The sequence below is a fragment of the Arvicola amphibius genome, chromosome 3, assembly GCF_903992535.2.
Source record: "Arvicola amphibius chromosome 3, mArvAmp1.2, whole genome shotgun sequence".
NCBI lineage: Eukaryota > Metazoa > Chordata > Mammalia > Rodentia > Cricetidae > Arvicola > Arvicola amphibius.
In genome coordinates this window covers 173,422,503-173,447,669 of record NC_052049.1, presented here as the reverse complement: position 1 = coordinate 173,447,669, position 25,167 = coordinate 173,422,503, and the positions used below count along the sequence as shown (strand labels likewise).

The 25,167-nt window shown below is 38.2% G+C and overlaps 1 protein-coding gene and 1 pseudogene across 1 annotated transcript in view; both read left to right on the top strand.

Annotated features, from left to right (window-relative positions):
- The window catches only part of Dock3 (dedicator of cytokinesis 3), a 337,144-nt gene that overhangs the window by 88,483 nt on the left and 223,494 nt on the right, over positions 1-25,167 (top strand). The window contains exon 5 of the mRNA XM_038322276.1: positions 15,806-15,902. Coding sequence (XP_038178204.1) covers positions 15,806-15,902 — 97 coding nt within the window. The remainder of the gene's footprint in view (positions 1-15,805; positions 15,903-25,167) is intronic.
- On the top strand, positions 3,671-4,109 carry LOC119810570 (annotated as a pseudogene).

Genomic DNA, 25,167 nt, shown 5'->3' with positions numbered 1-25,167 from the left:
TCTTTCATCTATAATTAACCCATTTTCATTATTTTATATTTTACCATGAGGCTCTTAGCCTCCCGGCAAGGTTCTAACTGACAGCTCACGTCTTTCTCCTCTGGCGGCTACATGGCATCTCGCTGACTCTGCCTACTCTCTCTCTCTATCTCTTCCAGCCTGGCTATGTACAAGCGGTCTCCCCAACATCTCTCAGAGATGGACTTTTTCTATGATAAAAGAGCAGAAAGCATCCCAACAAACCAAAAGTAAATAATTTAGTAACTCAAAATGGTAGTAGGGAGTTCTTAAGCAGAATTAGCAAAAAATACTGAAAAGGACCAGTGAGCAAACCTCATATAATGTAGGGGATCCTGGGAGGCAGCAGTTCTCAGTAGAGTAATAAGATATGCCTTACCCCAGGGGCACACTGCTAAAACCACCCCTAAGAAACATCCAGCATGATGTTTGCATGCCGGGGTCTCCTGGCACTACATTCCTTTGGGCAGGGTGCTGAACCCTAGTGTACAAGCAACAATAAGCACTTAGACAGCCTTCTCCCTGCCTTATATACCTACCATCCCTGTGAGCTTCAGGGAAAGTGACAAGAGAGGATGAAATAAGGATAGAAAGAAGTGACTGAGTGAAGGCGTTTGTTAGAGGACAGGGAAGAGAGTGAAAACATTCTCAGCTTTTTGGAAGCAGTTATGTTTTTATCAGTGAGCTACCACAGGATACTTACAGTCATGACTTTACAGTGTTCCCTTTTTTATTTAAGAATTATTTTTCATTTTACATAGCAATTCCAGCTCTCCCCTCTCTCCACCTCCTCATCCGTCTTCCGTTCCTTTTCCCCATCCACTTCTCTGGGATGGGGTAAGGCATCCCTTGGGGAGTCAACAAAGTCTGGTATAGCAAGTTGAGGCAGGACCATGCCCCTCCCCCTGTATCAAGGCTGAGCTATGTATCCCATTATAGGGAATGGGCTGCAAAAGCCAGTTCTTGCAATGTTCCTTGGTGCATGAACATTTGCTTACATCTAGCAAGGGACAGTTCTAACTTTAGCTAATGACCAGATTATTATGTCACAGGAATTTTCAAGCAGGAGGTGCTCTCTAATGATGCTTAATTGCCAAACCCATGCCTACAATTTGGAGTGGCCCCTCTGGGTACCTCCAGAATGAGTACAAAGTTTAAGAGATCAGTGACATAAATACTTCTTCCTGGTTGTATCACTAGTTGGTATCAGTGTTGAATATGCAATCCAGAGGAATTATAGGTTCTTTTATCTGGAACAAAGAATTGAGCAGAGACAAATAGTTGTAGCAGCTGTAGCTGAAGAAAAAAAAAATACATTTCACCAGAGAAAATGCACCACAGCAAAGAGAGCCCTGCTGCAGAATGGTTGTTTATTTTTTTTTTTAATGTCAAGTAATACTGGCTTCTTAGGTCATTTGCATAAAACAGACTTTCTTTCACATTTTCTGTTTTATGTAGCTCTACATACAACCTCATGCACTTTCTGTTTTGTTAGCATATTAAATCTCCAACCATGGGTGTGTGGTTTAGTATTATAATGTAGCTGTATTTAGTTATCCTAAACTAGGTTTCCAGATTTCTTTTTGCTTTGTTCATATACTAATTTGACAGCCTACGCCCAATGCTCTGAAACTCATTCTCTGTCCTATTCTCGTGCTTCATATTGTCTGTAGATTCTACCTTCTACTAGAGATGATAGTCCAGATTCTCATACTAGGTCCTCTGTGCCCTCATAAGTGGCATAGTGATATGGCATGACTTTTATACCATGAAGGTTCTCATTGGCTAGATCAAGGGTTTTTTTTTTTGTTGTTGTTTGTTTCTGTTAGAATATCCTTGCTATGAGCCTATGCCATGCTGGTATCCTTTCTAGTTTTAATTCTTCCTATAGTCTGTAAATCTGTGAGTGGGCACCAGTGTCTTTGTCAGAGGTATCCTTCAGTGCATTTGACAGGGGCAGTGCATCGGATAACCAGCTGCCCTCATTTTTCTAGAACTGATTTATTTGCTGCCTTCACTATAGTTAGTAAACTCTTTCACTCTCATGATATTCTTGTACTTAGCATGGTAGTTCCCATGAGTGACACAGTGAGACATTATAAAACTACACAAACATTTTGGGGCCTGCGATTTTCTGATCTGTGACCACCCTAAGATTTGCTTTATTAATTTGTTTTTTTTTTTTTTTTTTGGTATGCTGCTGACTATGTCATTGTTAGCAAAACCAGAATGCTCCAAAACCCCAGAGTACTGTTTCAGGATACCAAAGAAAAACCAGGAGTGTCAGGGAAGGTGAATATGGCAGGAAGTGACTCATGTTCATAATCCCAGCACTCAGGAGGCTAAGGCAAGAAGGTCATAGCAGTTCTTGAGGCCAGCTTAGGCTAGATAACAGTTTCCAGCTCAGCCTGGAATATAGTGTGAGACCTGTCTCAAATTTAAAACAAACAATTTCTTTCCCACCTCCCGCCTCCCCACTCTTTAATTTCTTTATCTAGATAATAACCAAAGCATAGGTATGTTTTCCTTGATAGGTACATTTTCTCTAAAGGCCATATCTTGCCTCTGTTGCATAATACCTGTGTAATGAAAGTTTTATATTTTTTCATTGTCAAAATTTTATTTCTCATAAACTCAAGATCTATTGAACCTGGGGTTCCTTTGGAATCAATTTAGTATTTGGTGTATTTTTTGGAGTGTTATCAATACATTCCACTTGGCTTATGTAATAATGTGTCTACATATTATACTATTTTTGGATCTTAAATACTTTGGTTATATAATAGCTTAAAAGAAATAAATATTAATTTAGGCCGACATTAGTATAGCTTGCAGGCCAGGCAGTGGTGGATCATGCTTTTAATCCCAGCACTTGGGAGACAGAGGCAGCTGAATTCTGAGTTTGAGGCCAATCTGGTCTACAGAGTGAGCTTCAGGGCTACACAGAGAAATCCTTTCTTGAAAAAGAAAAGAAGAAGAAGAAAAGTATAGATTTCAGTATGTTAGAAATATTTAAACTTTAAAATAGGAAAAATGTAAGTCTCTCACAAATGCCAATGATTAAAGTAGCTGAACTAAAAAAAAAAAAAGGAGATTCCAAAGAAACGGCATTATACTATTTATCTTGTGTCTTGTGTGTCATGTCTTTTCTATAGTCTCAAGGTTAAATCTCTTAACCTTTCATTGATAACACAATCTGTCATATCAGATGGATTATTACTTTAATGTCCCATGTACAAATCTTTTCTAACATATCTTTCTCACTGTTTTTATGTTTCTTTTTACAACACAGCACAGTGTACAGAACCCCTCTTTATATCTGCTTGCCTTTCCAGCATAACCGTCTTTTAGGATCCTCACTTCTTTTCGCGAATGTCGATCTGATAGAATTTGTAGTAAATCTATTCATGTAAAACAGTTCTAGAATCTGATAGTTTATATTGTGCACCTGTTTTGTTATTAATAATGTTACCTCCAAGCCGGCAGCCTAGCCTTACTCCCTCTTCCCTGGGGCTGTTATGAATGGCCCCTCGGCAGGGAGCCGCCCCCTGAGCCCCAGGCCTGCTGTCTTGAACCATGCAGTGCCTAGCAAGCTCACCTCTGAGTGTTCAAGAGACTGAGTCACAGCTTTCTTCTTCCCCCAGATCTCACACACACATCCCAGCCCCGGAAGATGGGGAACTGCCTCAGATTCCCGACCTCAGATGACATCTCTCTCCTTCATGAGTCTCAGTCTGACAGGGCTAGCTTTGGAGCCAAATCAGGAACAAGTTCATCCAACACCTAGCCAGATTTGGTTATCAACTCAGCTGCTTGAAGAGGAACAAATTAGAATAGCTCAAAGAATAGGCCTTATACAACATCTGCCTAAAGGAGTTTATGACCCTGGAAGAGATGGATCAGAAAAAAGGATCCAAGAGTGTGTGATCTGTATGATGGACTTTGTTTATGGGAACCCAATTCGATTTCTGCCGTGCATGCACATCTATCACATGGACTGTATAGATGACTGGTTGATAAGATCCTTCACATGCCCCTCATGCATGGAGCCAGTTGATGTAGCACTGCTTTCATCCTATGAGACTAATTGAGCCAGGGTCTTGCATTTGACTTCAAGTGAACCATCACTTTTAATGGTTTTGATCTTTTTTCACTGAACTCCGAGAGCCAGGGATTAGGAATTAAGATCATGCACAGAAGTTTTCAAAAAATTCCTGGATGGCTGTAGATGTTGAGGAAAGTATTTGATATTTTAGACACTTATGGGGGAAAGTAGAATGGTTGGTATTTTTATGTAAAGCCTTGACCCAGTGTTTATAGTTGTTATTAGACCTTGTTCTTACTCCACTACATAGGAATTACATAAAGTGTTACAGCAATTGTACATGTTTAAATTGTGTGTGTTGAAGATTGAAAAAAGATAGTTGTTATTTTTCCTAAAGGAGATGTGTTTCTTTTCCCATCTAAATTCTTTTCTGAAATTACTGGCATTTGGGTCAAGGTTTTATTAAAAGCTATATTTTATAACACTGGCACAAAAAATGGTAGTTTTATGTAGTGGCATTTCAACTGTATTTTAATAACTAAAGACTGCCTGAAAATCTAGAGTAAAACAGTCCCACTGGTCAGCCTTATAGACCAGATTATGGTAACACACACCTTTAATCTCAGTTGCCACACTAGTTGCCATAGAAACCAGGAGGTGCATGCCTTTAATCATGGTGGTGCACACCTTTAATCCCAGCCCTAGAGAGGATTATAGAACGGGAGGAAATCTCAACTCTCAACACACAGTGTCATTCTGAGATTTTGGGAGACAAGATTGCCATTTAAAACTGAAGACAAGGTAAGACCCAGTGGCTGACTGTTTTTTGTTGTTGTTGTTTTTTTTTTTTTTTTTTGGTTTTTTTTTTTTTTTGCCTTTTGGATCTTCAGGTTGAACCCCAATTTCTCTGAGTTTTATTAATTGTGCTTCAGTTTTAAGCTTTGTTTACACGGTTCTTTTTTTTCCCCATTGAAAATTGAATTCATTGACTTAGGTCTTTTAAAATAATGTATTATTATCATTGGGGCTGGCTCTATGGTTGAAAATCAGTTTATTTATAACCTGTTGTAAATACTGTATTCTGTTTGCAGTTAGGAAATGCAAAATTCAAAGTGATCTCCTAGCTCCTAAGCAAACTGAGATGCACTATTTCTTTTCTATTAAAAATGAGTTGATGTTTCAGGAAGCCAGTGCTAGCAAAGTGGATTTAATATATCCTTCCTTGTGTGTCTTATTGTTTTGGTTGTTAATATGGTATAACTGAAAGTCAAGTTGATTTAAATGTGAATATTTCTGATGTATTGAGCTTTGAACTATGCTACCGTGCTTATGTAAAAATGAAGGTAGCACCATGTGAAACTTAAGGAGTAGTTTTTCAGCAGTAACAGTTTTGATTCTCTTACCTGTAACTTCTTTCCTTGCTGTCTGCAACCATAAATAAGGATACTCCATCTCTTGTTACTGTAGTGATGAGGTTATTGAAGTTACAGAAACACATTCAGTCTGTTAGGTGTCTGTTAATTCTTGCTAGGTGACTGACAAGAAAAGTAAATGTGTTTCATGTTTTGCACACCAATGCAGCAGGATTTGTATAACCATATGACTTCATAGTTGTGATCTCAAAAGAACTTCTTTCATTTTTCTTGCAGTTAATGTAAGAATACTCCAAGTCTCTAAACTTCTGAAGTGTTAGAGGTAGAGATGGTCTAGTAAAGATATAATGTTTTATCCCTTTAAAATATGTTTATTTCTCCTTCTGTTCTCAAGGTGATTTGTTCCTTCAACTCCGTGATATTGTAGTTAAAAACGATGCTCAATAGTGCTCTTCACCTAACAAATCAGAAATGATTCTTTTATATTGTGTTGAGTATTTTTTCCAGTTTATTTATTTTTTATTAAAAATTGCCATCTCCTCCCCTCCTCCTCCCCCTTCCCTCCCCTCCCCTCTACCCCCACCCCCACTCCCTCCCTCTTGAGGCCAAACAGCCATCAGGGTTCTCTACACTATGTTGAGTCCAAGGTCCTCCCAACTCCCCCCAGATCCAGGAAGGTGAGCAACCAAACTGACAAGGCTCACACAGAGCCCGTCCATGTCGTAGAGACCAAGCCCATCGCCATTGTCCTTGGCTCCTCGGTCAGCCTCCACCATCAGCCACCCTCAGAGAGTCGGATTTGGTCGCATGTTCCATCAGTCCCATTCCAAGTGGACTTGGTGGTCTCCCATTAGTTCTGTCCTGCCGTCTCAGTGGGTGAACGCATCCCTCATGGTTCTGACTTTCTTTCTCATGATCTCTCTCCATCCGCTCCTCATCAGAACTTTGGGAGCTCAGTCCGGTGCTCCTATGTGGGGCTCTGTCATTTTCTCCATCCAATGCCAGGTGAAGGTTCTATGGTGATATGCAAGATATTCATGAGTATGGCAATAGGATCTGGACATTTCTGGCACCCTCTCCTCAGCTGCCCAAGGACCTAGCTGGGGGTGTCTTCCTGGACACCTGGGAACCCCTCTAGAGTCAAGTCTCTGCCAACCCTAGAATGGCTCCCTTAATTAAGATATATAATTCCTTGTTCCCATATCCAATTTTCCTATATCCCAACCATCCTATTCCCCCAAGCTCTTCTCATCCTCCACTTCACACTTTTCTCTCCACATCCCCCCCTCCCCCCATCCCACCCCACCCCCATGTTCCCATCTTTTGTCTGGCAATCTTGTCTACTTCCAGTATCCAGGAGGATAACTATATGTTTTTCTTTGGGTTCACCTTCTTATATAGCTTCTCTAGGATTTTTTACGAATTATAGGCTCGATGTCCTTTATTTATGTCTAGAAACCAATTATGAGTGAGTACATCCCATGTTCATCTTTTTGGGCCTGGGTTACCTCGGTCAGGATGGTGTTTTCTATTTGCATCCATTTGCATGCAAAATTCAAGATGTCATTGTTTTTTACCGCTGAGTAGTACTCTAATATGTATATATTCCACACTTTCTTCTTCCATTCTTCCACTGAAGGGCATCTAGGTTGTTTCCAGTTTCTGGCTATTACAAATAATGCTGCTATAAACATAGTTGAACAAATGCTTTTGTGATATGATTGGGCATCTCTTGGGTAAATTCCCAAGAGTGGGATTGCTGGGTCCTGGGGTAGGTTGATCCCAAATTTCCTGAGAAACCTCCATACTGCTTTCCAAAGCGGTTGCACAAGTGTGCATTCCCAGCAGCAATGGATGAGTGTACCCCTTACTCCACATCCTCTCCAGCAAAGGCTATCATTGGTGTTTTTGATTTTAGCCATTCTGACAGGTGTAAGATGGTATCTCAGCGTTGTTTTGATTTGCATTTCCCTGATTGCTAAGGAGGTTGAGCATGCCCTTAAGTGTCTTTTGGGCATTCGAACTTCGTCTGTTGATAATTCTCTGTTCAGTTCAGTGCCCCATTTTTTAATTGGGTTCATTAGCATTTTAAAGTGTAGTCTCTTGAGTTCCTTATATATTTTGGAGATCAGACCTTTGTCTGTTGTGGGGTTGGTGAAGATCTTTTCCCAGTCAGTAGGCTGCCTTTTTGTCTTAGTGACAGTGTCCTTTGCTTTACAGAAGCTGCTCAACTTCAGGAGGTTCCATTTATTCAATGTTGCCCTTAATGTCTGTGCTGCTGGGGCTATACGTAGGAAGCGGTCTCCTGTGCCCAAATGTTGTAGAGTACTTCCCACTTTCTCCTCTAACAGGTTCAGTGTGTTCTGATTGATATTGAGGTCTTTAATCCATTTGGACTTGAGTTTTGTGCATGGTGATAGATTTGGATCTACTTTCATTCTTCTACAGGTTGACATCCAGTTATGCCAGCACCATTTGTTGAAGATGCTTTCTTTCTTCCATTGTGTGCTTTTAGCTCCTTTATCAAAAATCAGGTGTTCATAGGTTTGTGGGTTAAGATCTGGGTCTTCTATTCGATTCCATTGGTCGACTTCTCTATTTTTATGCCAATACCAAGCTGTTTTCAATACTGTAGCTCTGTAATAGAGTTTGAAGTCAGGGATGGTAATGCCTCCAGAAGTTCCTTTATTGTATAAGATTTTTTTGGCTATCCTGGGTTTCTTGTTCTTCCATATAAAGTTGATTATTGTCCTCTCAAGATCTGTGAAGAATTTTGATGGGATCTTTAAGGGGATTGCATTAAATCTATAGATTGCCTTTGGTAGTATTGCCATTTTTACTATGTTGATCCTCCCAATCCAAGAGCAATTTTCTGGTATCCTCTTCAATTTCTTTCTTCAAAGACTTAAAGTTCTTGTCAAATAGGTCTTTCACTTCCTTGGTTAGAGTTACCCCAAGATATTTTATGCTATTTGTGGCTATCGTGAAAGGTGATGCTTCTCTGATTTCTTTCTCTGCTTCCTTATCCTTTGTATATGGGAGGGTGACTGATTTTTTGGAGTTGATCTTGTATCCTGCCACCATACTAAAGGAGTTTATCAGCTGTAGGAGTTCTTTGGTGGAGTTTTTCGGGTCGCGTATGTACACTATCATATCATCTGCAAATAACGAAAGTTTAACTTCTTCCTTTCCAATTCGAATCCCCTTGATCCCCTTGTTTTGTCTTACTGCTATTGCTAGAACTTCAAGCACTATATTGAAGAGATAAGGAGAGAGTGGACAGTCTTGTCGCGTTCCTGAATTTAGTGGGATGGCCTTGAGTTTCTCTCCATTTAATTTGATGTTAGCTGTCAGCTTGCTGTAAATAGCCTTTATTATATTTAGGAATGACCCTTGTATCCCTAATCTCTCCAAGACCTTTATCATAAAGGGGTGCTGAATTTTGTCAAATGCTTTTTCTGCATCTAATGAGATGACCATATGGTTTTTATCCTTCAGTTTATTTATATGATGGATTACACTGATAGATTTTCGTATGTTGAACCAGCCCTGCATCTCTGGGATGAAGCCTACTTGATCATAGTGGATAATTTTTCTAATGTGTTCTTGGATTCTGTTTGCCAGTATTTTATTGAGAATTTTTGCATTGATGTTCATGAGTGAGATTGGCCTGTAATTCTCTTTCTTGGTTGGGTCTTTGTGTGGTTTAGGTATCAGGGTAATTGTAGCTTCATAAAAGGAATTTGGCAATGACTGTTCTGTTTCTATATTATGATATACCTTAAGGAGTATAGGTATTAGGTCTTCTTGGAAGTTCTGGTAGAATTCTGCATTGAACCCATCAGGTCCTGGGCTCTTTTTTTGGTAGGGAGGTTTCTGATAACAGTTTCCAATTCTTCGCGACTAACAGGACGATTTAGAGCATTTATCTGGTCCTGGTTTAACTTTGGTATATGGTACTTATCTAAAAAACTGTCCATTTCTTTTACATTTTCCAATTTTGTGGCATACAGGCTTTTGTAGTAAGATCTAATGATTCTCTGAATTTCCTCTGTGTCTGTGGTTATGTCCCCTTTTTCATTTCTGATCTTATTAATTTGTGTGTTCTCTCTGCCGTTTGATTAGTTTGGCTAGGGGTTTGTCAATCTTGTTGATTTTCTCCAAGAACCAGCTTTTTGTTTCATTGATTCTTTGGATTGTTTTCTGTGTTTCTATTTTGTTGATTTCTGCCCTCAGTTTGATTATTTCCAGTCTTCTACTCCTCCTAGGTGAGTCTGCTTCTTTCTTTTCTAAAGCTTTCAGGTGTGCTGTTAAGTCTCCAATGTGTGCTTTCTCCATTTTTTTTTAAGTGGGCACTTAGTGCTATGAATTTTCCTCTTAGCACTGCTTTCATAGTGTCCCATAAGTTTGAGTATGTTGTGTCTTTATTTTCATTAAATTCAAGAAAGACTTTCATTTCTTTCTTTATTTCTTCCTTGACCCAGGTGTGGGTCAGTAGTTGACTGTTCAGTTTCCATGAGTTTGTAGGCTTTCTGGGGGTATCATTGTTGTTGAATTCTAATTTTAATCCATGGTGATCCGATAAGATGCAGGTGGTTACTAATATGTTTTTGTAACTGTGGAAGTTTGCTTTGTTACCGAGTATGTGGTCAATTTTCGAAAAGGTTCCATGAGCCGCAGAGAAGAAGGTATATTCTTTCCTGTTTGGGTGGAATGTTCTATAGATGTCTGTTAAGTCCATTTGGTTCATTACCTCTATTACGTCTCTTAATTCTCTGTTAGGTTTCTGTCGAAATGACCTGTCCATTGGTGAAAGAGGAGTGTTGAAGTCTCCCACTATCAGTGTGTTTGGTTTGATGGCTGTCTTGAGTTCTAGTAATGTTTCTTTTATATAAGTGGGTGCTTTTGTATTGGGGCATAGATATTCAGGATTGAGACTTCATTCTGATAGATTTTTCCTGTAATGAGTATAAAGTGTCCCTTTCCATCTCTTCTGATTGATTTTAGTTTGAAGTCAACTTTGTTAGAAATTAGTATGGCCACACCGGCTTGTTTCTTAGGTCCATTTGCTTGATAAACCTTTTCCCAACCCTTTACTCTGAGTAGATGTCTGTCTTTGTGGTTGAGGTGTGTTTCTTGTAAACAGCAGGATATTGGATCCTGTTTTCGTATCCAATCTCTTAGCCTGTGCCTTTTTTATAGGTGAATTGAGTCCATTGATATTAAGTGATATTAATGACCAGTGGATGTTAACTCTGGTTGTCATTTTTTATTTGGTAGTAGAGATTGTGTGTTTCCTTTCTTTGAGATGTGCTGGTGAAGGGTCGCTAGATGTCTGAGTTATTTTGAGCAATGCTGGACTCCTTTGTTTGTGAATTTCCTTGTATTACTTTTTGTAAGGCTGGATTTGTGGCTATGTATTGTTTAAATTTGTTTTTATCCCAGAATATTTTGTTTTCTCCATTTATAGTGAATGAAAGCTTGGCTGGGTATAGTAATCTGGGCTTGCATCCATGGTCTCTTAGTTTCTGCAAAACATCTATCCAGGACCTTCTGGCTTTCATGGTTTCCATAGAGAAGTCAGGTGTTAGTCTGATAGGTTTACCTTTATATGTTACTTGACCTTTTTCCTTTGCAGCTCTTAATATTCTTTCTTTATTCTGTATGTTTTGTGTTTCGATTATAATATGGCGATGGGATTTTTTTTTTTTTGATCCAGTCTATTTGGTGTTCTGTAAGCTTCTTGAACCTTAATAGGAATATCTTTCTTTAGGTTTGGGAAGTTTTCTTCTATAATTTTATTAAATATATTTTCTGGACCATTGAGCTGTATTTCTTCTCCTTCTTCTACGCCTATTATTCTTAGGTTTGGTCTTTTTATTGTGTCCCAGATTTCCTGAATGTTTTGTGTTGAGAATTTGTTGGATTTGCTGTTTTCTTTGATCAGTGCGTTTATTTTCTCTATGGTATCTTCAGAATCTGAGATTCTTTCTTCTATCTCTTGTATTCTGTTGGTGATGCTTGTTTCTGTAGTCTCTGTTCGTTTACATAGATTTTCCATATCCAGCTGGCCCTCGGGTTGTGTTTTCTTCCTTGCCTCCATTTCAGTTTTCAAGTCTTGCACTGTTTCCTTTATCTGTTTGATTGTTTTTTCTTGGTTTCCTAGGATATCATTTACGGATTTATTCAATTCTTCAAACTTTTTGTTATTCTTCTCGTCCATTTCCTTAAGGGAGTTTTTCACCTCCTGTTTAAGGGACTCTATTACTTTCATAAAGTCAATTTTTTCTACTTCTTCTTGATTAGTGTGTTCAAGGCCTCCTGTTATAAGTTCGCTGGGTTCTGGTGCTTTCATGTTGTTTTTCAAATTGTTGGAGGAATTCTTGCATTGGCGCCTGCCCATTTCTTCCTCTAAATAATCCCCTTTAGTTCTTCTTTTAGAAGTTCAGTTCACCCCAATGAATTCAATTCATTCACCCCAATGAATGATGGATCCTCTGGCAGACTGTCAGGTCTCCTTGCAGGCCAAGCAGCTCACTGACAAAGGGCCTACCTTGCTGCAGGCAGCAGGCTAATGAAGGAGGGGACCTCTCACCGGCCTGGGTGCAATCAATTCCAGGTCCCTGGCGCCCAAACAGGATGAGCTGTGGGATTTTGTGGCCCCAAAGACGGGAGGATAAGGCGGGGTGGGGGTGGGGGTTCTGGGTGCAAGCTGGGAAGGGACAGGAAGAGAGAGGCAGTATCCGGGGAGAATAACCCCTGCAGGAAGAGCAGGAAGTGTGCCGGTGGTGGGGGGAGTTGGGGAATGTCAGTGGTCCCTCTCCGGGCAGCTGCTGCGTTTCAGGCACTCACTCCTCACTCACCCCAATGTATGATGGATCCTCTGGCAGACTCTCAGGTCCTCTTGCAGGCCAAGCAGCTCGCTGACAAAGGGCCTACTTTGCTGCAGGCAGCAGGCTAATGAAGGAGGGGACCTCCCACCGGCCTGGGTGCACTCAATTCCAGGTCCCTGGCGCCCAAACAGGCTGAGCTGTGGGATTTTTTGGCCCCAAAGATGGGAGGATGAGGCGGGGGGGGGGGTTCTGGGTGCAAGCTGGGAAGGGACAGGAAGAGAGAGGCAGTATCCTCATGTATTTTTTTGAGAAATGTGTTCATTTTCATTAAGTATCTTTTTTAATGCTACTAAAATATAATTTTGTTATTAAGCATTAGATCTCACATACTTTATGAAAATACTGTATCATTAAGTTATATTCTCAACCATTGTAAGTGATATTTTCAAAATTTATTTTTGCACAGTTAAATGCTAATTATAAAAAAGGTACTGGTATGCTGGTTTTGTCTCTTGAAGCTTTCCAAATTAATTTATTAGTTCTAACAGGATTATTTCGGTGGACTCTAGGGTTTCTTTAATTTAGGGACTAATGGTAGTCTTTCCTTTCTCTTCAAGTCTTTTGTATATCTTTTTTATGATTTTTTTTTCAAGACAGGATTTCTCTGTAGCTTTGGATCCTGTCCTGGAACTAGCTCTTGTAGACCAGGCTGGCCTCAAATTCACAGAGATCCACCTGCCTCTGCCTTTCAAGTGTGGGGATTAAAGTTGTGAGCCACCACCTCCCGGCCTATTAAACTTAACTTTAAAAAAAAAAATCTTTTCTCATTTTACATACCAATTCCATTTCCCATATCCTCCCCTCCTCCTGCTCCCCTCAACTTCTCCTCACCCCAGCCCCCATCCATTCCTCAGAGAATGTAAGGCTTCCTTCCCAAAGGGAATCAACAAAGTCTTTTGACACATCGCTTTGAGGCATGACCAAGGCCCTCCCCCCTATATCGAGGCTGTACAAGGTATCTCTCCAAAAGGAGTTGGCTCCAAAATGCCAGTTCAAGCACTAGGGATAAATCCTGGTCCCACTGCCAGTGGTCCCACAGACTGCCCACGCCACACAACTGTCACCTACATTCAGTGGGCCTAGTTTGGCCCTATGCAGGTTCCCCTGCTATCAGTAAAGAGTCAGTGAATTCTCATTAGTTCAGGTCAGCTGTTTCTGTGGGTATTCCCATTATGGTCATGACCCCTTTGCTCATATTATCGCTCCTCCCTCTCTTGGACTTTTCTCCCGAAACTCAACCCAGTGCTTAACTGTGGATCTCTGCATCTGCTTCCATCAGTTGCTGGATGAAGGTTCTATGATGACAATTAAGGTAGTCATTAACTTGATTGCAGGGGAAGGTCAGTTCAGGCACACTCCCCATTTTTGCTTAGGGTCTTAGCTGGGGTCATTCTTGTGGATTCCTGAGAATTTCCCTAGTGCCAGGTTTCTCGTTAGCCCCATAATGGCTCCCTCAATCAAGATACCATTTTCCTTGCTTCCCCTCTCTGTGCTTCCCCCATCTCAACCATCCTGTTCCTTCATGTTCTCCTCCTTCTTCTCCCCTTCCCTCCTGCCCTCCCTTCTGTCCCTCTCCCCCACACTTCCAAATTTCTCAGGAGATCTTGTCTAATTCTCCTTCCCATGTCTTATAGAGCTTATTTTAATTTTTTATGTGTTGAAGATCAAATTTAGGCCCATATATGTGCTAAACAAGCACTCCGCCACTGAGTCACACTTCTAGTCCCTGAGTTTTTCATTTGTGTATCAGCTCCCTTATTTCATTGACTTGCATGTTTTTTATCTATGTTACAGTTATCATTAAAATTTGAAATAAAAGAGACTTTTCTTATTGCCTATATATAGTAGAATTAACAGGCACATCTCATGCTTGACTTATTTAGGCCTTCCTTGCAGGTCCTGAATGAACACAGTACTGTTAAATTATATTTCCTGCAGAAGAAGTTTTGGGACCTAATCTCTACTTAAGAGTATTTGTTCAAATGGCAGCTAAATACATCCTATAGTTTTGAACTTAATTCATTAATGTCATAACCTGCTACAACATTTAATCAGGATCATATAATCTCTGTGGTCCTTTAGCTTTAGATATAATAGGAAGCTACTTAGTCTAATAAGAAAATGCCCTCTATTCAGCCAGATAAATATCTGATGGCATGTTACCTTCATATGAATGGGTCTACCCTTTCACTCCATCTCTTATGGCATTTGAATCACCCTCACAAATCCAACTCTTGTTTTCTATTTTAGTTAAATGAAATTTCTTAGCATAGTCATTTTGAATTATTTTTCTGAAATCCATAAAACTTCATTTATTTGTTTTTTTGAGGTTTTTGAGAAATATATTCTATTTTATAATTCTTAATAAAAGGAAAAATTATAAAACAGTCATAAAGAATGATCTGCCTTATGTTTAACAATACATCATATTTGAAGCATTTAGATGAAGTTCCTGTAAGAAGTAAAAGTGTATAGGCCTTGGAAGTGCCCATCGTTGGGGAACCACATAGTGGCTCACTTGATAAGTTCTCAAAATAATCTGACTTATTAGCATGTTATTTTATTACTTCAGTTGTATCATTTTATGTGTGTATTCCTTGAAATTTTCCATTTCTGTCTTCCCATTTGAATGTAAAGTTACCTTTTCCAGTCTTATCTGCCTAGTTCAATTAGAAGAATGCCATCACTAAGCACTGTGCTAGGGACTTTGAATCCTTTCAGATCTTTTAGCATAGGGTATGAGCTACTTTGTATTACAGAAATTCTTTTTTAATTACCTAAGTATCTTAGTAGGTTTCTGTTGCTGTGAAGATACACCATGACCATGGCAACTCTCATAAGGAAAACATTTAATTGAGGTGACAGCTTACAGTTTCAGAGATTCAGTCCGTCATCATCATGTCAGTGAACATGGTGGCAGGCGTAGATGTGGTACTGGAGCATATCTGAGAGTCCTACATCTTGCAGGCATCAGGAAGTCAATAGCACTGGATGTTATCCTGAGCATAGGAAACCTCAAAGCCCACCCCAAGTGTGATACACTTCAACAAGGCCATATCCACACCAACAAAGCCATACTTCCTAATAATGCCACTCCTTATGAGATTATGGGGGCTAATTACATTCAAGCTACCACACTAAGCAACAGTTTTGTAGAGTTATGGTTTTTCTAAAGAAAAAATATAATGTTTTAAGATGATGCTGAAAAAAAACAAAACAAACAAAAACTTCAATATTTTCTAGGTAGCTTTTATAAAAGCAATAGGAAATTATAGAACAAAACCAAATATTTTTATATTAATTTATTCCAGTTACACCATTGTATACTGTCACTATACGAAGGTGTCTGAGCAGTTATCTATGTTTCTCTTTATGTTTACATGATTATAAATTTTGAGTTTAGGACATTGAAAAATTTCAGGTGCCATCTAAAATTTTATCTAAGATAATGTGACTGTGGTGATTTTGGTTTCTAGGCAGTATGAAACTGTGGTGCCACTTGAAGATTCTATTGTGACAGAAGTTACAGCAACTCTACAGGAATGGGCCAGTCTATGGAAACAGCTTTATGTGGTACGTAGTTCACAACTCTACATTTAGAATGGGCCAATCTATCTATAGAAACAGCTGTATGTGGCATGTGGTTCATGCGAATTTAATGAATAGTAAAGTTCTGTTTACCAAGAGAGAAGAAACTCTGCCCTTGGTGCCAGTCTCTCAGTTTGAAATTTTAAAATATTACCAGTTGAGTTCATCCACTGAGGCACTTTGCCTGAGCTAATGGGAGCTCTCCAACTCCAACTGGACTGGGAATGAACACGCATAGGATCAATCTAGTTCCTCTGAATGTGGTTGGCAGTTGGGGCAGACTGAGGGGCCACTGAGAGGCACTGGGATTTGTCTCTACTGCATGTACTGGCTTTTTGGGATCCTATTCTCTTTGGATGTATACCTTGCTCAGCCTAGATGTAGTGGGGAGGGCCTTGGACTTTCCACAAGGCAAAGTGCCTTACCCTCTCTTAGGATTAGAGGGGGGTTGGGTAAAGGGTGTGTGGAGGGGATGGAAGGAGAGGAGGGAGTGGGAATTTGGATTGGTATTTTTTTAAAGTAATAAAAATATTACTAGTTTCTAAATAAATGTTCTGATTATTAGTTGGAATGTAGTAAATTGATTTTTTAGCCTAAACAATACATTTTTCATATATTAAGACATGTGACACCTTTACCCTGATATGATCATTAGAATTTAAGCTCCAAACCATGAGTCTTATCTGTTTCATCAGTTGCATGTTTGTATATACTTTTATAAACAAGTATTTACTGAATGATTAAAAAACCTTGAGAATGTCCTTTTATTGTTTGTCATCCTAGTAGTGGTTTAGGCCAAGAAATTGTATTAATGGTTTCTTGCACTACTTAGTAGAATGTATCATATGTATCACTTTGTTAGTCTGGCAGTTAACTGTAAATTTATTAGAAACTTATGTTAGTTGCTTGGCATCTCTGTGATAAGACAACTTAAAAGAAAGATAGATTTCGGTAAAGGGAGATTGTAGCACTTTCAGTTCATGGTCCCCTTTGCTCCATTGCATCTGGGCCTGAGCATAGTAATGCATCCTGTCAGAAAGAATATAATGGAAGAAAATGGCAGATTACAGGTAAAAAGAAGCAGATTGGAAGGTGTCGAAAACAAGACACACTACTCAAAGGCACTCCTCCGATGACTTACTCCTTCAGTCATACCCATTTCTCTAGCTTTATTATCCATCAGTGGGTAATCTATTAAGTGAGCCAGAGCTTCTCATGATCCTCTTAACTCTCAATGAGTGTAATCACCAGTAAGGAACCAGGCTTTCAGTACCTTGGCCTTTAGGGATAACAAAATTCAAAATAAATAAAAACAATAGTGAAACCATTTAGACACTGAGTAGAGAATAAGATGGGCATAGTTATGCATTAGAAATAAGCAGCAAAATTTGAATTCTGAGCAAGATGAGCCAAACACAATCCATTTTAGGTTTGAATTCTAGCAAGATGGAGTAAGCACATTTGTCTTTAGCACTGTTTTGGCTGTAGTTACCTTTTCTCCATATCCTTGCTAATATTTTTGTTGTTGTTGTCTGCTGATAATAGCATTACAACAGAGACTCCTGAACAGAACAAATAAACCATCTACCAGAAGACTCCAGAAGATAAAGAAGGGAAAGGCCTTGCTAGGGTTATGAAAATTGTAACTCACAAAGAACAACTTGACAGAGTGGACAATAAAACCTAAAATGTTTGCTTTGTGAACCACCATGGTAAATGGAAAAGATAAAACTATAGGCTAGAAATAAATTTCAAAGCATGCATCCATAAAAAGAGATGTATTTAAAAAGATTTAAAACATTCTTTAAGCTGAAAATAATTAAATTATTCGATGGCATGACTGCCAAAAAATACAAAAGAGACTTTATTCAGAAGTGTATGTGGATAGCCAGTAATCGAATGAATATTTTCCTTGTCATTAACCATTAAAATAATGTAAAACTAGGCTGTAGTAAAATACACAACTATTTTTGAATAGTGAAATAAAAAATACTGCTAATACCAAGTCTTGGCATAGATATGGCTCAGGTTCTCTTCTGTAGTGCTGATGAGAATATAAAATGATACAGGGATTTGGAAAAATTTTATATTTTCTTATAACATCAAACATGGATTTAATAAATGACACAGATTTGTATATTTGCCCTAAGAATTGAAAACTTAATTTACATAAAAACCAATTCGTGAATGCTCATAAAATATTTTTTAGGCAAAAAACTGGTAAAACACCAAATATTTTACAATGGGAAATAAACGTCTTGTCTAGAAATATTGATGATCAGTCATAATTAGGTTGTTTTTGAAAGAGGAGAAAGATAACTTTGTGTAATTTCAAATGCGTTTATAGCTTTTTGTTTGTTTATTTTGATACAATAGAAAACTAAAAGAAATTAATGAATGGTACTTTTCAACAATCTGAATTGATCTTAAGGACATAATAAAATGGGTTTCATTTATGTAAGGAGCTTATTTGGACAATATCATGCATGCATACATACACACATACAAATATCATAAAAAGTCATTTGAGAGCTTTCACTTGTAGAAAATACCTGATTATGTTTTTCTGTCAGAACAAAATTGTCAGCCAGTTGTGGTGGCACACACCTTTAATTCCAACATCCTGGAGGCAGAGACAGGTGAATCTCTGTGAGTTTGAGGTCACTCTGGTCTATTTAGTAGGCTCTAGGACAGCTATAGCTATATGGCGAAACCCTGTCTTGAAAACAAACACCCTAAAAACTGTAAAGTCATTTGAAGCCACACAAAAGTTATCTTTTTCCTTTTTTTCCTAAAACAGTCTAATCATGACTGATTGTCAGTATTGCTAGAAAAGGCCTTTGTTTCCCAGAATTACTTTTATTCTTAATTGTAAAGAGTCACCATTGTCCATGCTAGGATTTGAAACTACTTCCTTCACTATTTCGATGCAAGATATGCTAAGAAGCTGAAGTATTTCTGACTACTGTTAAATCAGTTAAGTAAAATTCATAGTGCAAAAAAATTAAAAGAAGAATTTCATGAAATGTATAGTTATATCATGTTTATACATTTTTTGTTTATTTTGAGACAGGGTTTTTCTGTAGCTTTGGATCCTGTTCTGGAACTAACTCTTGTAGACCAGGCTGGCCTCGAACTCACAAAGATCTGCCTGCCTCTGCCTCCCGAGTGCTGAGATTAAAGCCATGTGCCACCACTGCCCGGCTATGTTTATATATTTTATATGGATTTTTCTGACTAATAAGATATGATCCTTTGTTGATTTGTGCGTGTGTGTGTGTGTGTGTGTGTGTGTGTGTGTGTGTGTGTGTGTATTTAGTTAGGGTCTTGCGATCTAGCCCAGTCTGTCTTGGAACTTACTAGTAGTGCTGCTTGACTCTAAACTTCTGATCTTCCTGCCTCTGCCTTGTAAATGTTGGGATATAAGAACAACTCTTGTATCCCTTGTTTAAAACATGGGCTTCTTCTCATCAGTACTAATGTCTGTAAGCTAACAAATTTCAAAGTTTCTAAGGTGAGAATTTTGAAAGTCTATAAATGGGCAATTGTAATGATGTTGACTGGGTGTATTCCTACTTGATGCCTTGATTTTCCAATACTGTGTTTTTCTGTGGAACAGAATGTACTTTCATGATCAGCTAATGACCAATCAGTTCTGCACACATAATCTTATTGCTACAGTTACTTTATCAGTTGTAATCATTCATGCATTCCATGAGTGTGGGGATAAGGTATTATGTGATTCCATGGATAGTGATACTGGAAGAATGATTATTGAAGAAGACAAATCTATATCTAGAATATATGCCTACTCAGTAAAATTGGATCTATATTCCCTTATCATAAAAAGTTCTATTTAATCTGCCTTTCACTACATTCCCAAGAGAAATAATGTTTTACTAAGTTTTCAGTACTGGCGTTTGCTGTTAGATTCAACACTCAGTAACATTAGCCATACCACCTTCAATAAAGAGAAATCAGTGTTGCTGAAGTTATAGGTGGTTTATGTCCCTGCCTCCCTGACCACCTTTCTGTGGTCTTATTGAGCAAGCACTAGGATAGCTAAGGAGAAAAAGATTCTTCGTACTCATAGGATGAGTCATCTTTTTTTTTTTTTATCAGTATTGTGGTAACTATCTTGGTAGGACTTTGGATATCTTCATGTTAATGTTGCTTTACAGAGAAAGCCATGCACATCCCTTTTACCCTGTATTTCCTTTACTGGTCTTCATTTATCTTTCTAGTCTCCTTATCACCCAACAAAACTAGTGTATTTCTGATTATCTGATTCTGATGAAGGCAAAGAATACAGTCAAACAACCTAAGATAAATCCAGAGCTTAGGAGGCTGAGGCAGGAAGACTGCCAATAAAGGATAATCTGTGTACTTTATAAAATCCCACAAATGGGGAGACATGAGAATAGGGCAGGACTAAGTTACCCAGTAAATAAAAATTTCACATTAAATAATGGAAATATAGTAGTGAAGAAGATAGGTTTTTAAATTTTTTATTCATTGTATTAACCACAGTTTCCCCTTCCTCCCTTCCCTTTTCTCCCTCCCCTCCTCTTGCTCCCCATCTCCCACAAACCATCCACTGCTCAGAGAGGAGGGTAAGGTCTCCAATGGGTAGTCAACAAAGGCTGACACATTAAGTTGAGGCAGGACCAAGCCCTCCTCTCTGCATTAAGGTTGAGCAAGGCATCCCACCATAGGGAATGTGTTCCAAAAAACCAGTTCCTGCACCAGGGATAAACTCTGGTCCCACTGCCAGGGACCCCACAAACAGACCAAGCCACATGTCACCTGCATGAAGAGGTATAGTTCTGTCCCATGCAGGCTCCTCAGCATATATAAAGGGACTATAAGATCCAAACCAAGATTATGATTAGCAGTTGGGTGTTATTTTTAGAATTATTTTTACGTTACGGTACTTATAAGTAAGACACAGGGCAAGGGTTGGTGGTTATTGTTTAGAAGTTTGTCTAGCAAACTAGATGATATTTTGAGGCCAGGTCCAGAGCAGAGTCTCATGGGGAAAGAACAAAACAGAGGTGTGATAATAACTACAGTTGCAGATAGATTCATTCTCATCTCCCCCCTTTTCTCCCTTTCCTTCCTTCCCCCAAATGAAAATACCAAGGCATACCACTGAATTAGTTAATTAATTTTTCCCAGATCACTTTAATTGTCAATTAAGATAGAGCACCAAGCAATCTTGACCCTATATCTAGTATCCCTTATGCACTATGGCATATTGTTAAAGAATTAAAAGTCTAGAGAGATAATCAGTAATAGGAAGGCAGGGAATGTTTTCATGTTACTGTTAATGGTGAATTTAAGAATTCACTTTGGATGTGCAGGAGTGAATTTTTTAACATTAAAGTATCCAGGTTTTTTTTCCTCTAGTAGGAAAGACAAACCTTTAAGAGAAACCAAATGTAGGATTCAATATAACACTGTGCTTTTAATAGAAAATTCCTGGGTTTCCTTGGTGTTAAGTCCTGGTATGAAATGGCTGTTGTATTTCTAGAGAAGTAGATGTAAATATGTACTTTCTGCCTGTTTTCTTTTCTTTCCTTCTTTTTTTTTTTTCCTGCTACAGGATGACTGAGATCCTAAATGGGCTTGGTTGGCAGGGTAGCTGCAATCACTGCTGCTCTATATGTAATGTCACCAGAGGGTGAAAACTCTCAGTGGACAAATGGCATGCTGTAGTTAAGACACAAAGCTTTCTCCATGGCCACTTTCTGCTATGGAATGCTCTTCATTTATCATGTGTTCCAGGAATATAAGCAGTCTAGCTTTTGTGTTGATTCTGACAGGGAATTGTTGTACTTAGCCAGGTTTGCTAGTTCCATTTATCAATATTTAAGTTGGTAAAAAGCAATGAAAGCTGTATTTGACTCTACTTAACTTTGTGTCCTACAATAACTCATTTGGGGTGGGAGATGGAGAAATGCCTTTTTATAGTTGGGGGTTATTCTGTTTTATGTTGTAAAACAATCAAAGATGTTTGTAAATCTAGGTTTTAAATAAATTTATACACCAAGGAATGCTGATCACTTAATTAAATTTAGGTTCTAGTGCCATCTCTTCCCACTCCTAACTTATAGCCCATACTTATCTTTTCTAGCTCTTTAAGCTATTTCTTTAAAGTTTTACATTTCTAGAAATATCCCTTTAGTGGATGTCTTTTCTAAACTTTAGAAAAGGTATTTAGGTATTGTTTAATGATTGTCTTATTGTAAATGACAGTAATTAAACTGAATGCTCATGCACCTACACTTGTGCTACTCCCCCCAGCCCGCACTGTGTTCAGAATCCCATATCTCTGTCTTTTGAGTCATTATTCAGTAGTTTCAGTGTTGCTATTTCATAAATTTCATGACCCCCTTTTGAGTAAATAATAAGTTGTTACGATATCTGTGTAATTATTTTCATAAATAAGGAATTCAAGTTGTGCTTCCTTTCATAGTTAATGACTGCTTGGTATTCTTTACTTTGTTTTGTAAAATCTAAACTCTTATCTAAAATAAAAATTTCCATTGAGTATGTTCAAATACATTAGGTATTTAGCTAATATAATTTTTCTCAGTTATATCCTGTTACCTTCTACATTAATATGTCCTTAAAAATGTCTTTGTCTCTGAGGCTAAACTACTTTTGCCTTAATTTTGACTTATTTGTTCCTTTGGCAAAATACTTTACCAGTCAATAGCTTTCTGAAAAAAAATGTAAAGTAAAAATTAACATTTTGCATTTTAAAATATATATAGCCTGCCATTATCTTTGATTGATAGTCTTGATGAATATAAAATTGTTACAAATAAGATACAGAATTTTAACTTGGTATGGGTATACATATTTATTCTAGCCAGCAGTCAGAAGATTGAGGCAGGAGGATAAGATTTTGAATTCATCCAGGCACAAATATTCAATGAAACTGTTTCAGACAAAACAACAACAAAAGCAGACCCTACAGAACTTTGAAAGCTTGTCTTCCTTATTTTCCCTTTTCCAATGCTGTCATTTCTGTCATACCATGCCAGTGTTGTTCTGGCTCCTCTTGTTTACAGTTTGTCTCCCTGAAAGTTTATGAATCATCTCTTTGTCCTCAATATTGTGAAATTTGCAACAATGTCCATCATTGTATCCATTTTTTACTTTTGTTTCGCTAGTTATGCTGACTACACATCCAGTTATTCCAAAATGGGATCTCATTTTCTTTACTTTTGGCACATGTAGTTGTGGGCTAGTTTAATTCAGGAGTTAGAGTACTGGAAGACCTCTGGTTACACAGAACTTCTACTGAGTTAGTGGTTTTAGGTGCTTACCTTGAGAATCTAAAGTATGTATTTTACTGACATCAGGTAGGGTAAGATTTTTAGGAAGGGCATTATTATAGGGGAAAGCTTAAAGGAAAGTAAGCTAGGAGAGCACCTGTGTAGCAGGAACAGATCCTAGAGAGAGGGAACCACTTAGTTGAGTGTAGAGGACTGGAAAATAAATTGACGCCGTACTGATTGCAATCATTCTGCTGCTTTTTAGTTATATGATCCATTTCATTTGTACTCTGTCTTTACACAAAAGGCTAGGGCTTGTTTTTCCACCTTTGCATAGTTAAATGAGAATGGATTTTCTACTAGATAAAAAGTTTAGCAGTTATACTTTTGAAAAGTGTTCCAGTTACCTACATAACAAAATATCAACAGCTTAGTAATTTCAAACAACTGATAAATGTCTCAGTAGCTCAGCTGGCCTACTTTTTCTTACAGTTTCTCACTCTATTGCAGTTAGATGGTTGCAAAGTGGGCAATAGGCTCTGTATACAATATGGGTCACATTGAGGAGCTGTCAGTAGGGTACCTACTTACAATTTCAACATGTAACTTGTACTTTTAAAAGCTTGACTACTTTATTTATTCATTTATTCATGTATGCTAAGAGACAGCAAGAAATGAACTAATGAAGGGCTAAAAATTGACTTAGTTTACTGATGTCATGTTCTGTTGCTCAAAGCAGTCTCAGGATCAACACACTCTTGTCTTCCCTAAAGGACTGTCAATATCACATTGTTATAGAAGAACAGGGCATGGTAGATATTATCACTGGACATTTTTTTTTTTTGGTTTTTTCGAGACAGGGTTTCTCTGCAGCTTTTTTAGAGCCTGTCCTGGAGCTAGCTCTTGTAGACCAGGCTGGCCTCGAACTTACAGAGATCCGCCTGCCTCTGCCTCCTGAGTGCTGGGATTAAAGGCGTGCGCCACCACCGCCCGGCTATCACTGGACATTTTAATATGAAAACTCATTATTGAAACATAATTTCTTAAAGACTATACTAATATATTCTTGCACAGATATTATGTATGTATAAACATTTGTATATTTTTTACATGTGTATATATATGCTTATGTATATACCCATTTATATAATTATTACACATATACTCTTAGTTTATTAAAGTTTATTAAAGTATATCAAACTATAAACTAAAGAAGAAATTTATTCTTTATGGTTCTGGAATATGAGAAGTCTAAGATTTACAGAATTACTGTCATGGGAGAGCCCATTTCGACTTAACTGACACCTTCCCATTACATCCTTACATTGTATTGGAGATGAACACACTCCGTTGAGGTTTGTAAGGACACTAATGCTATTTGGGTTCTGCCCTTATGACTTTAATCATCTCCCCAGAGATCCTGCCTTCTGATACCATTGCCTTAGGGATTAGGATTTTTTTAAATAATTTATTTTTTTTATTTTATTTGCATTGGTATTTTCCCTGCATGTCTATCTGTGTGTGGAGTCAGAGACAGCTGTTAGCTGCCATATGGGTGCTGGAAACAGAACCCGGGTCCTCTGGAAGAGCAGCAGTTAGTGCTCTTAACTGCTAAGCCATCTCTCCAGCCCCAGGAATTAGGATTTTGACAAGTGAATTTTGGTGCAATACTTTTGTCTGGGGACAAGCTTGCAGCAGCACAGGACTTTGACAGGAATCCACGGAGTCTGAGAGGCTAAACTTTTCTATCTGAGGGGAGTTAGGGAAAAAAGACACTCACAAACTCTCTTGATGGTTTCCTTCTTTATTCTTTTTCTCATTTATTCTCTCTCTTCTATCTCATGTTATCTTACAGCTTTTATATCCCAGAGTCAAAACAGATGCAATCCATTTTTCAAGTAAATGATTATAGGTAAAAACATCTTTTTAATCTTCCTCATATGAGTAAACATTTTATGTATTAC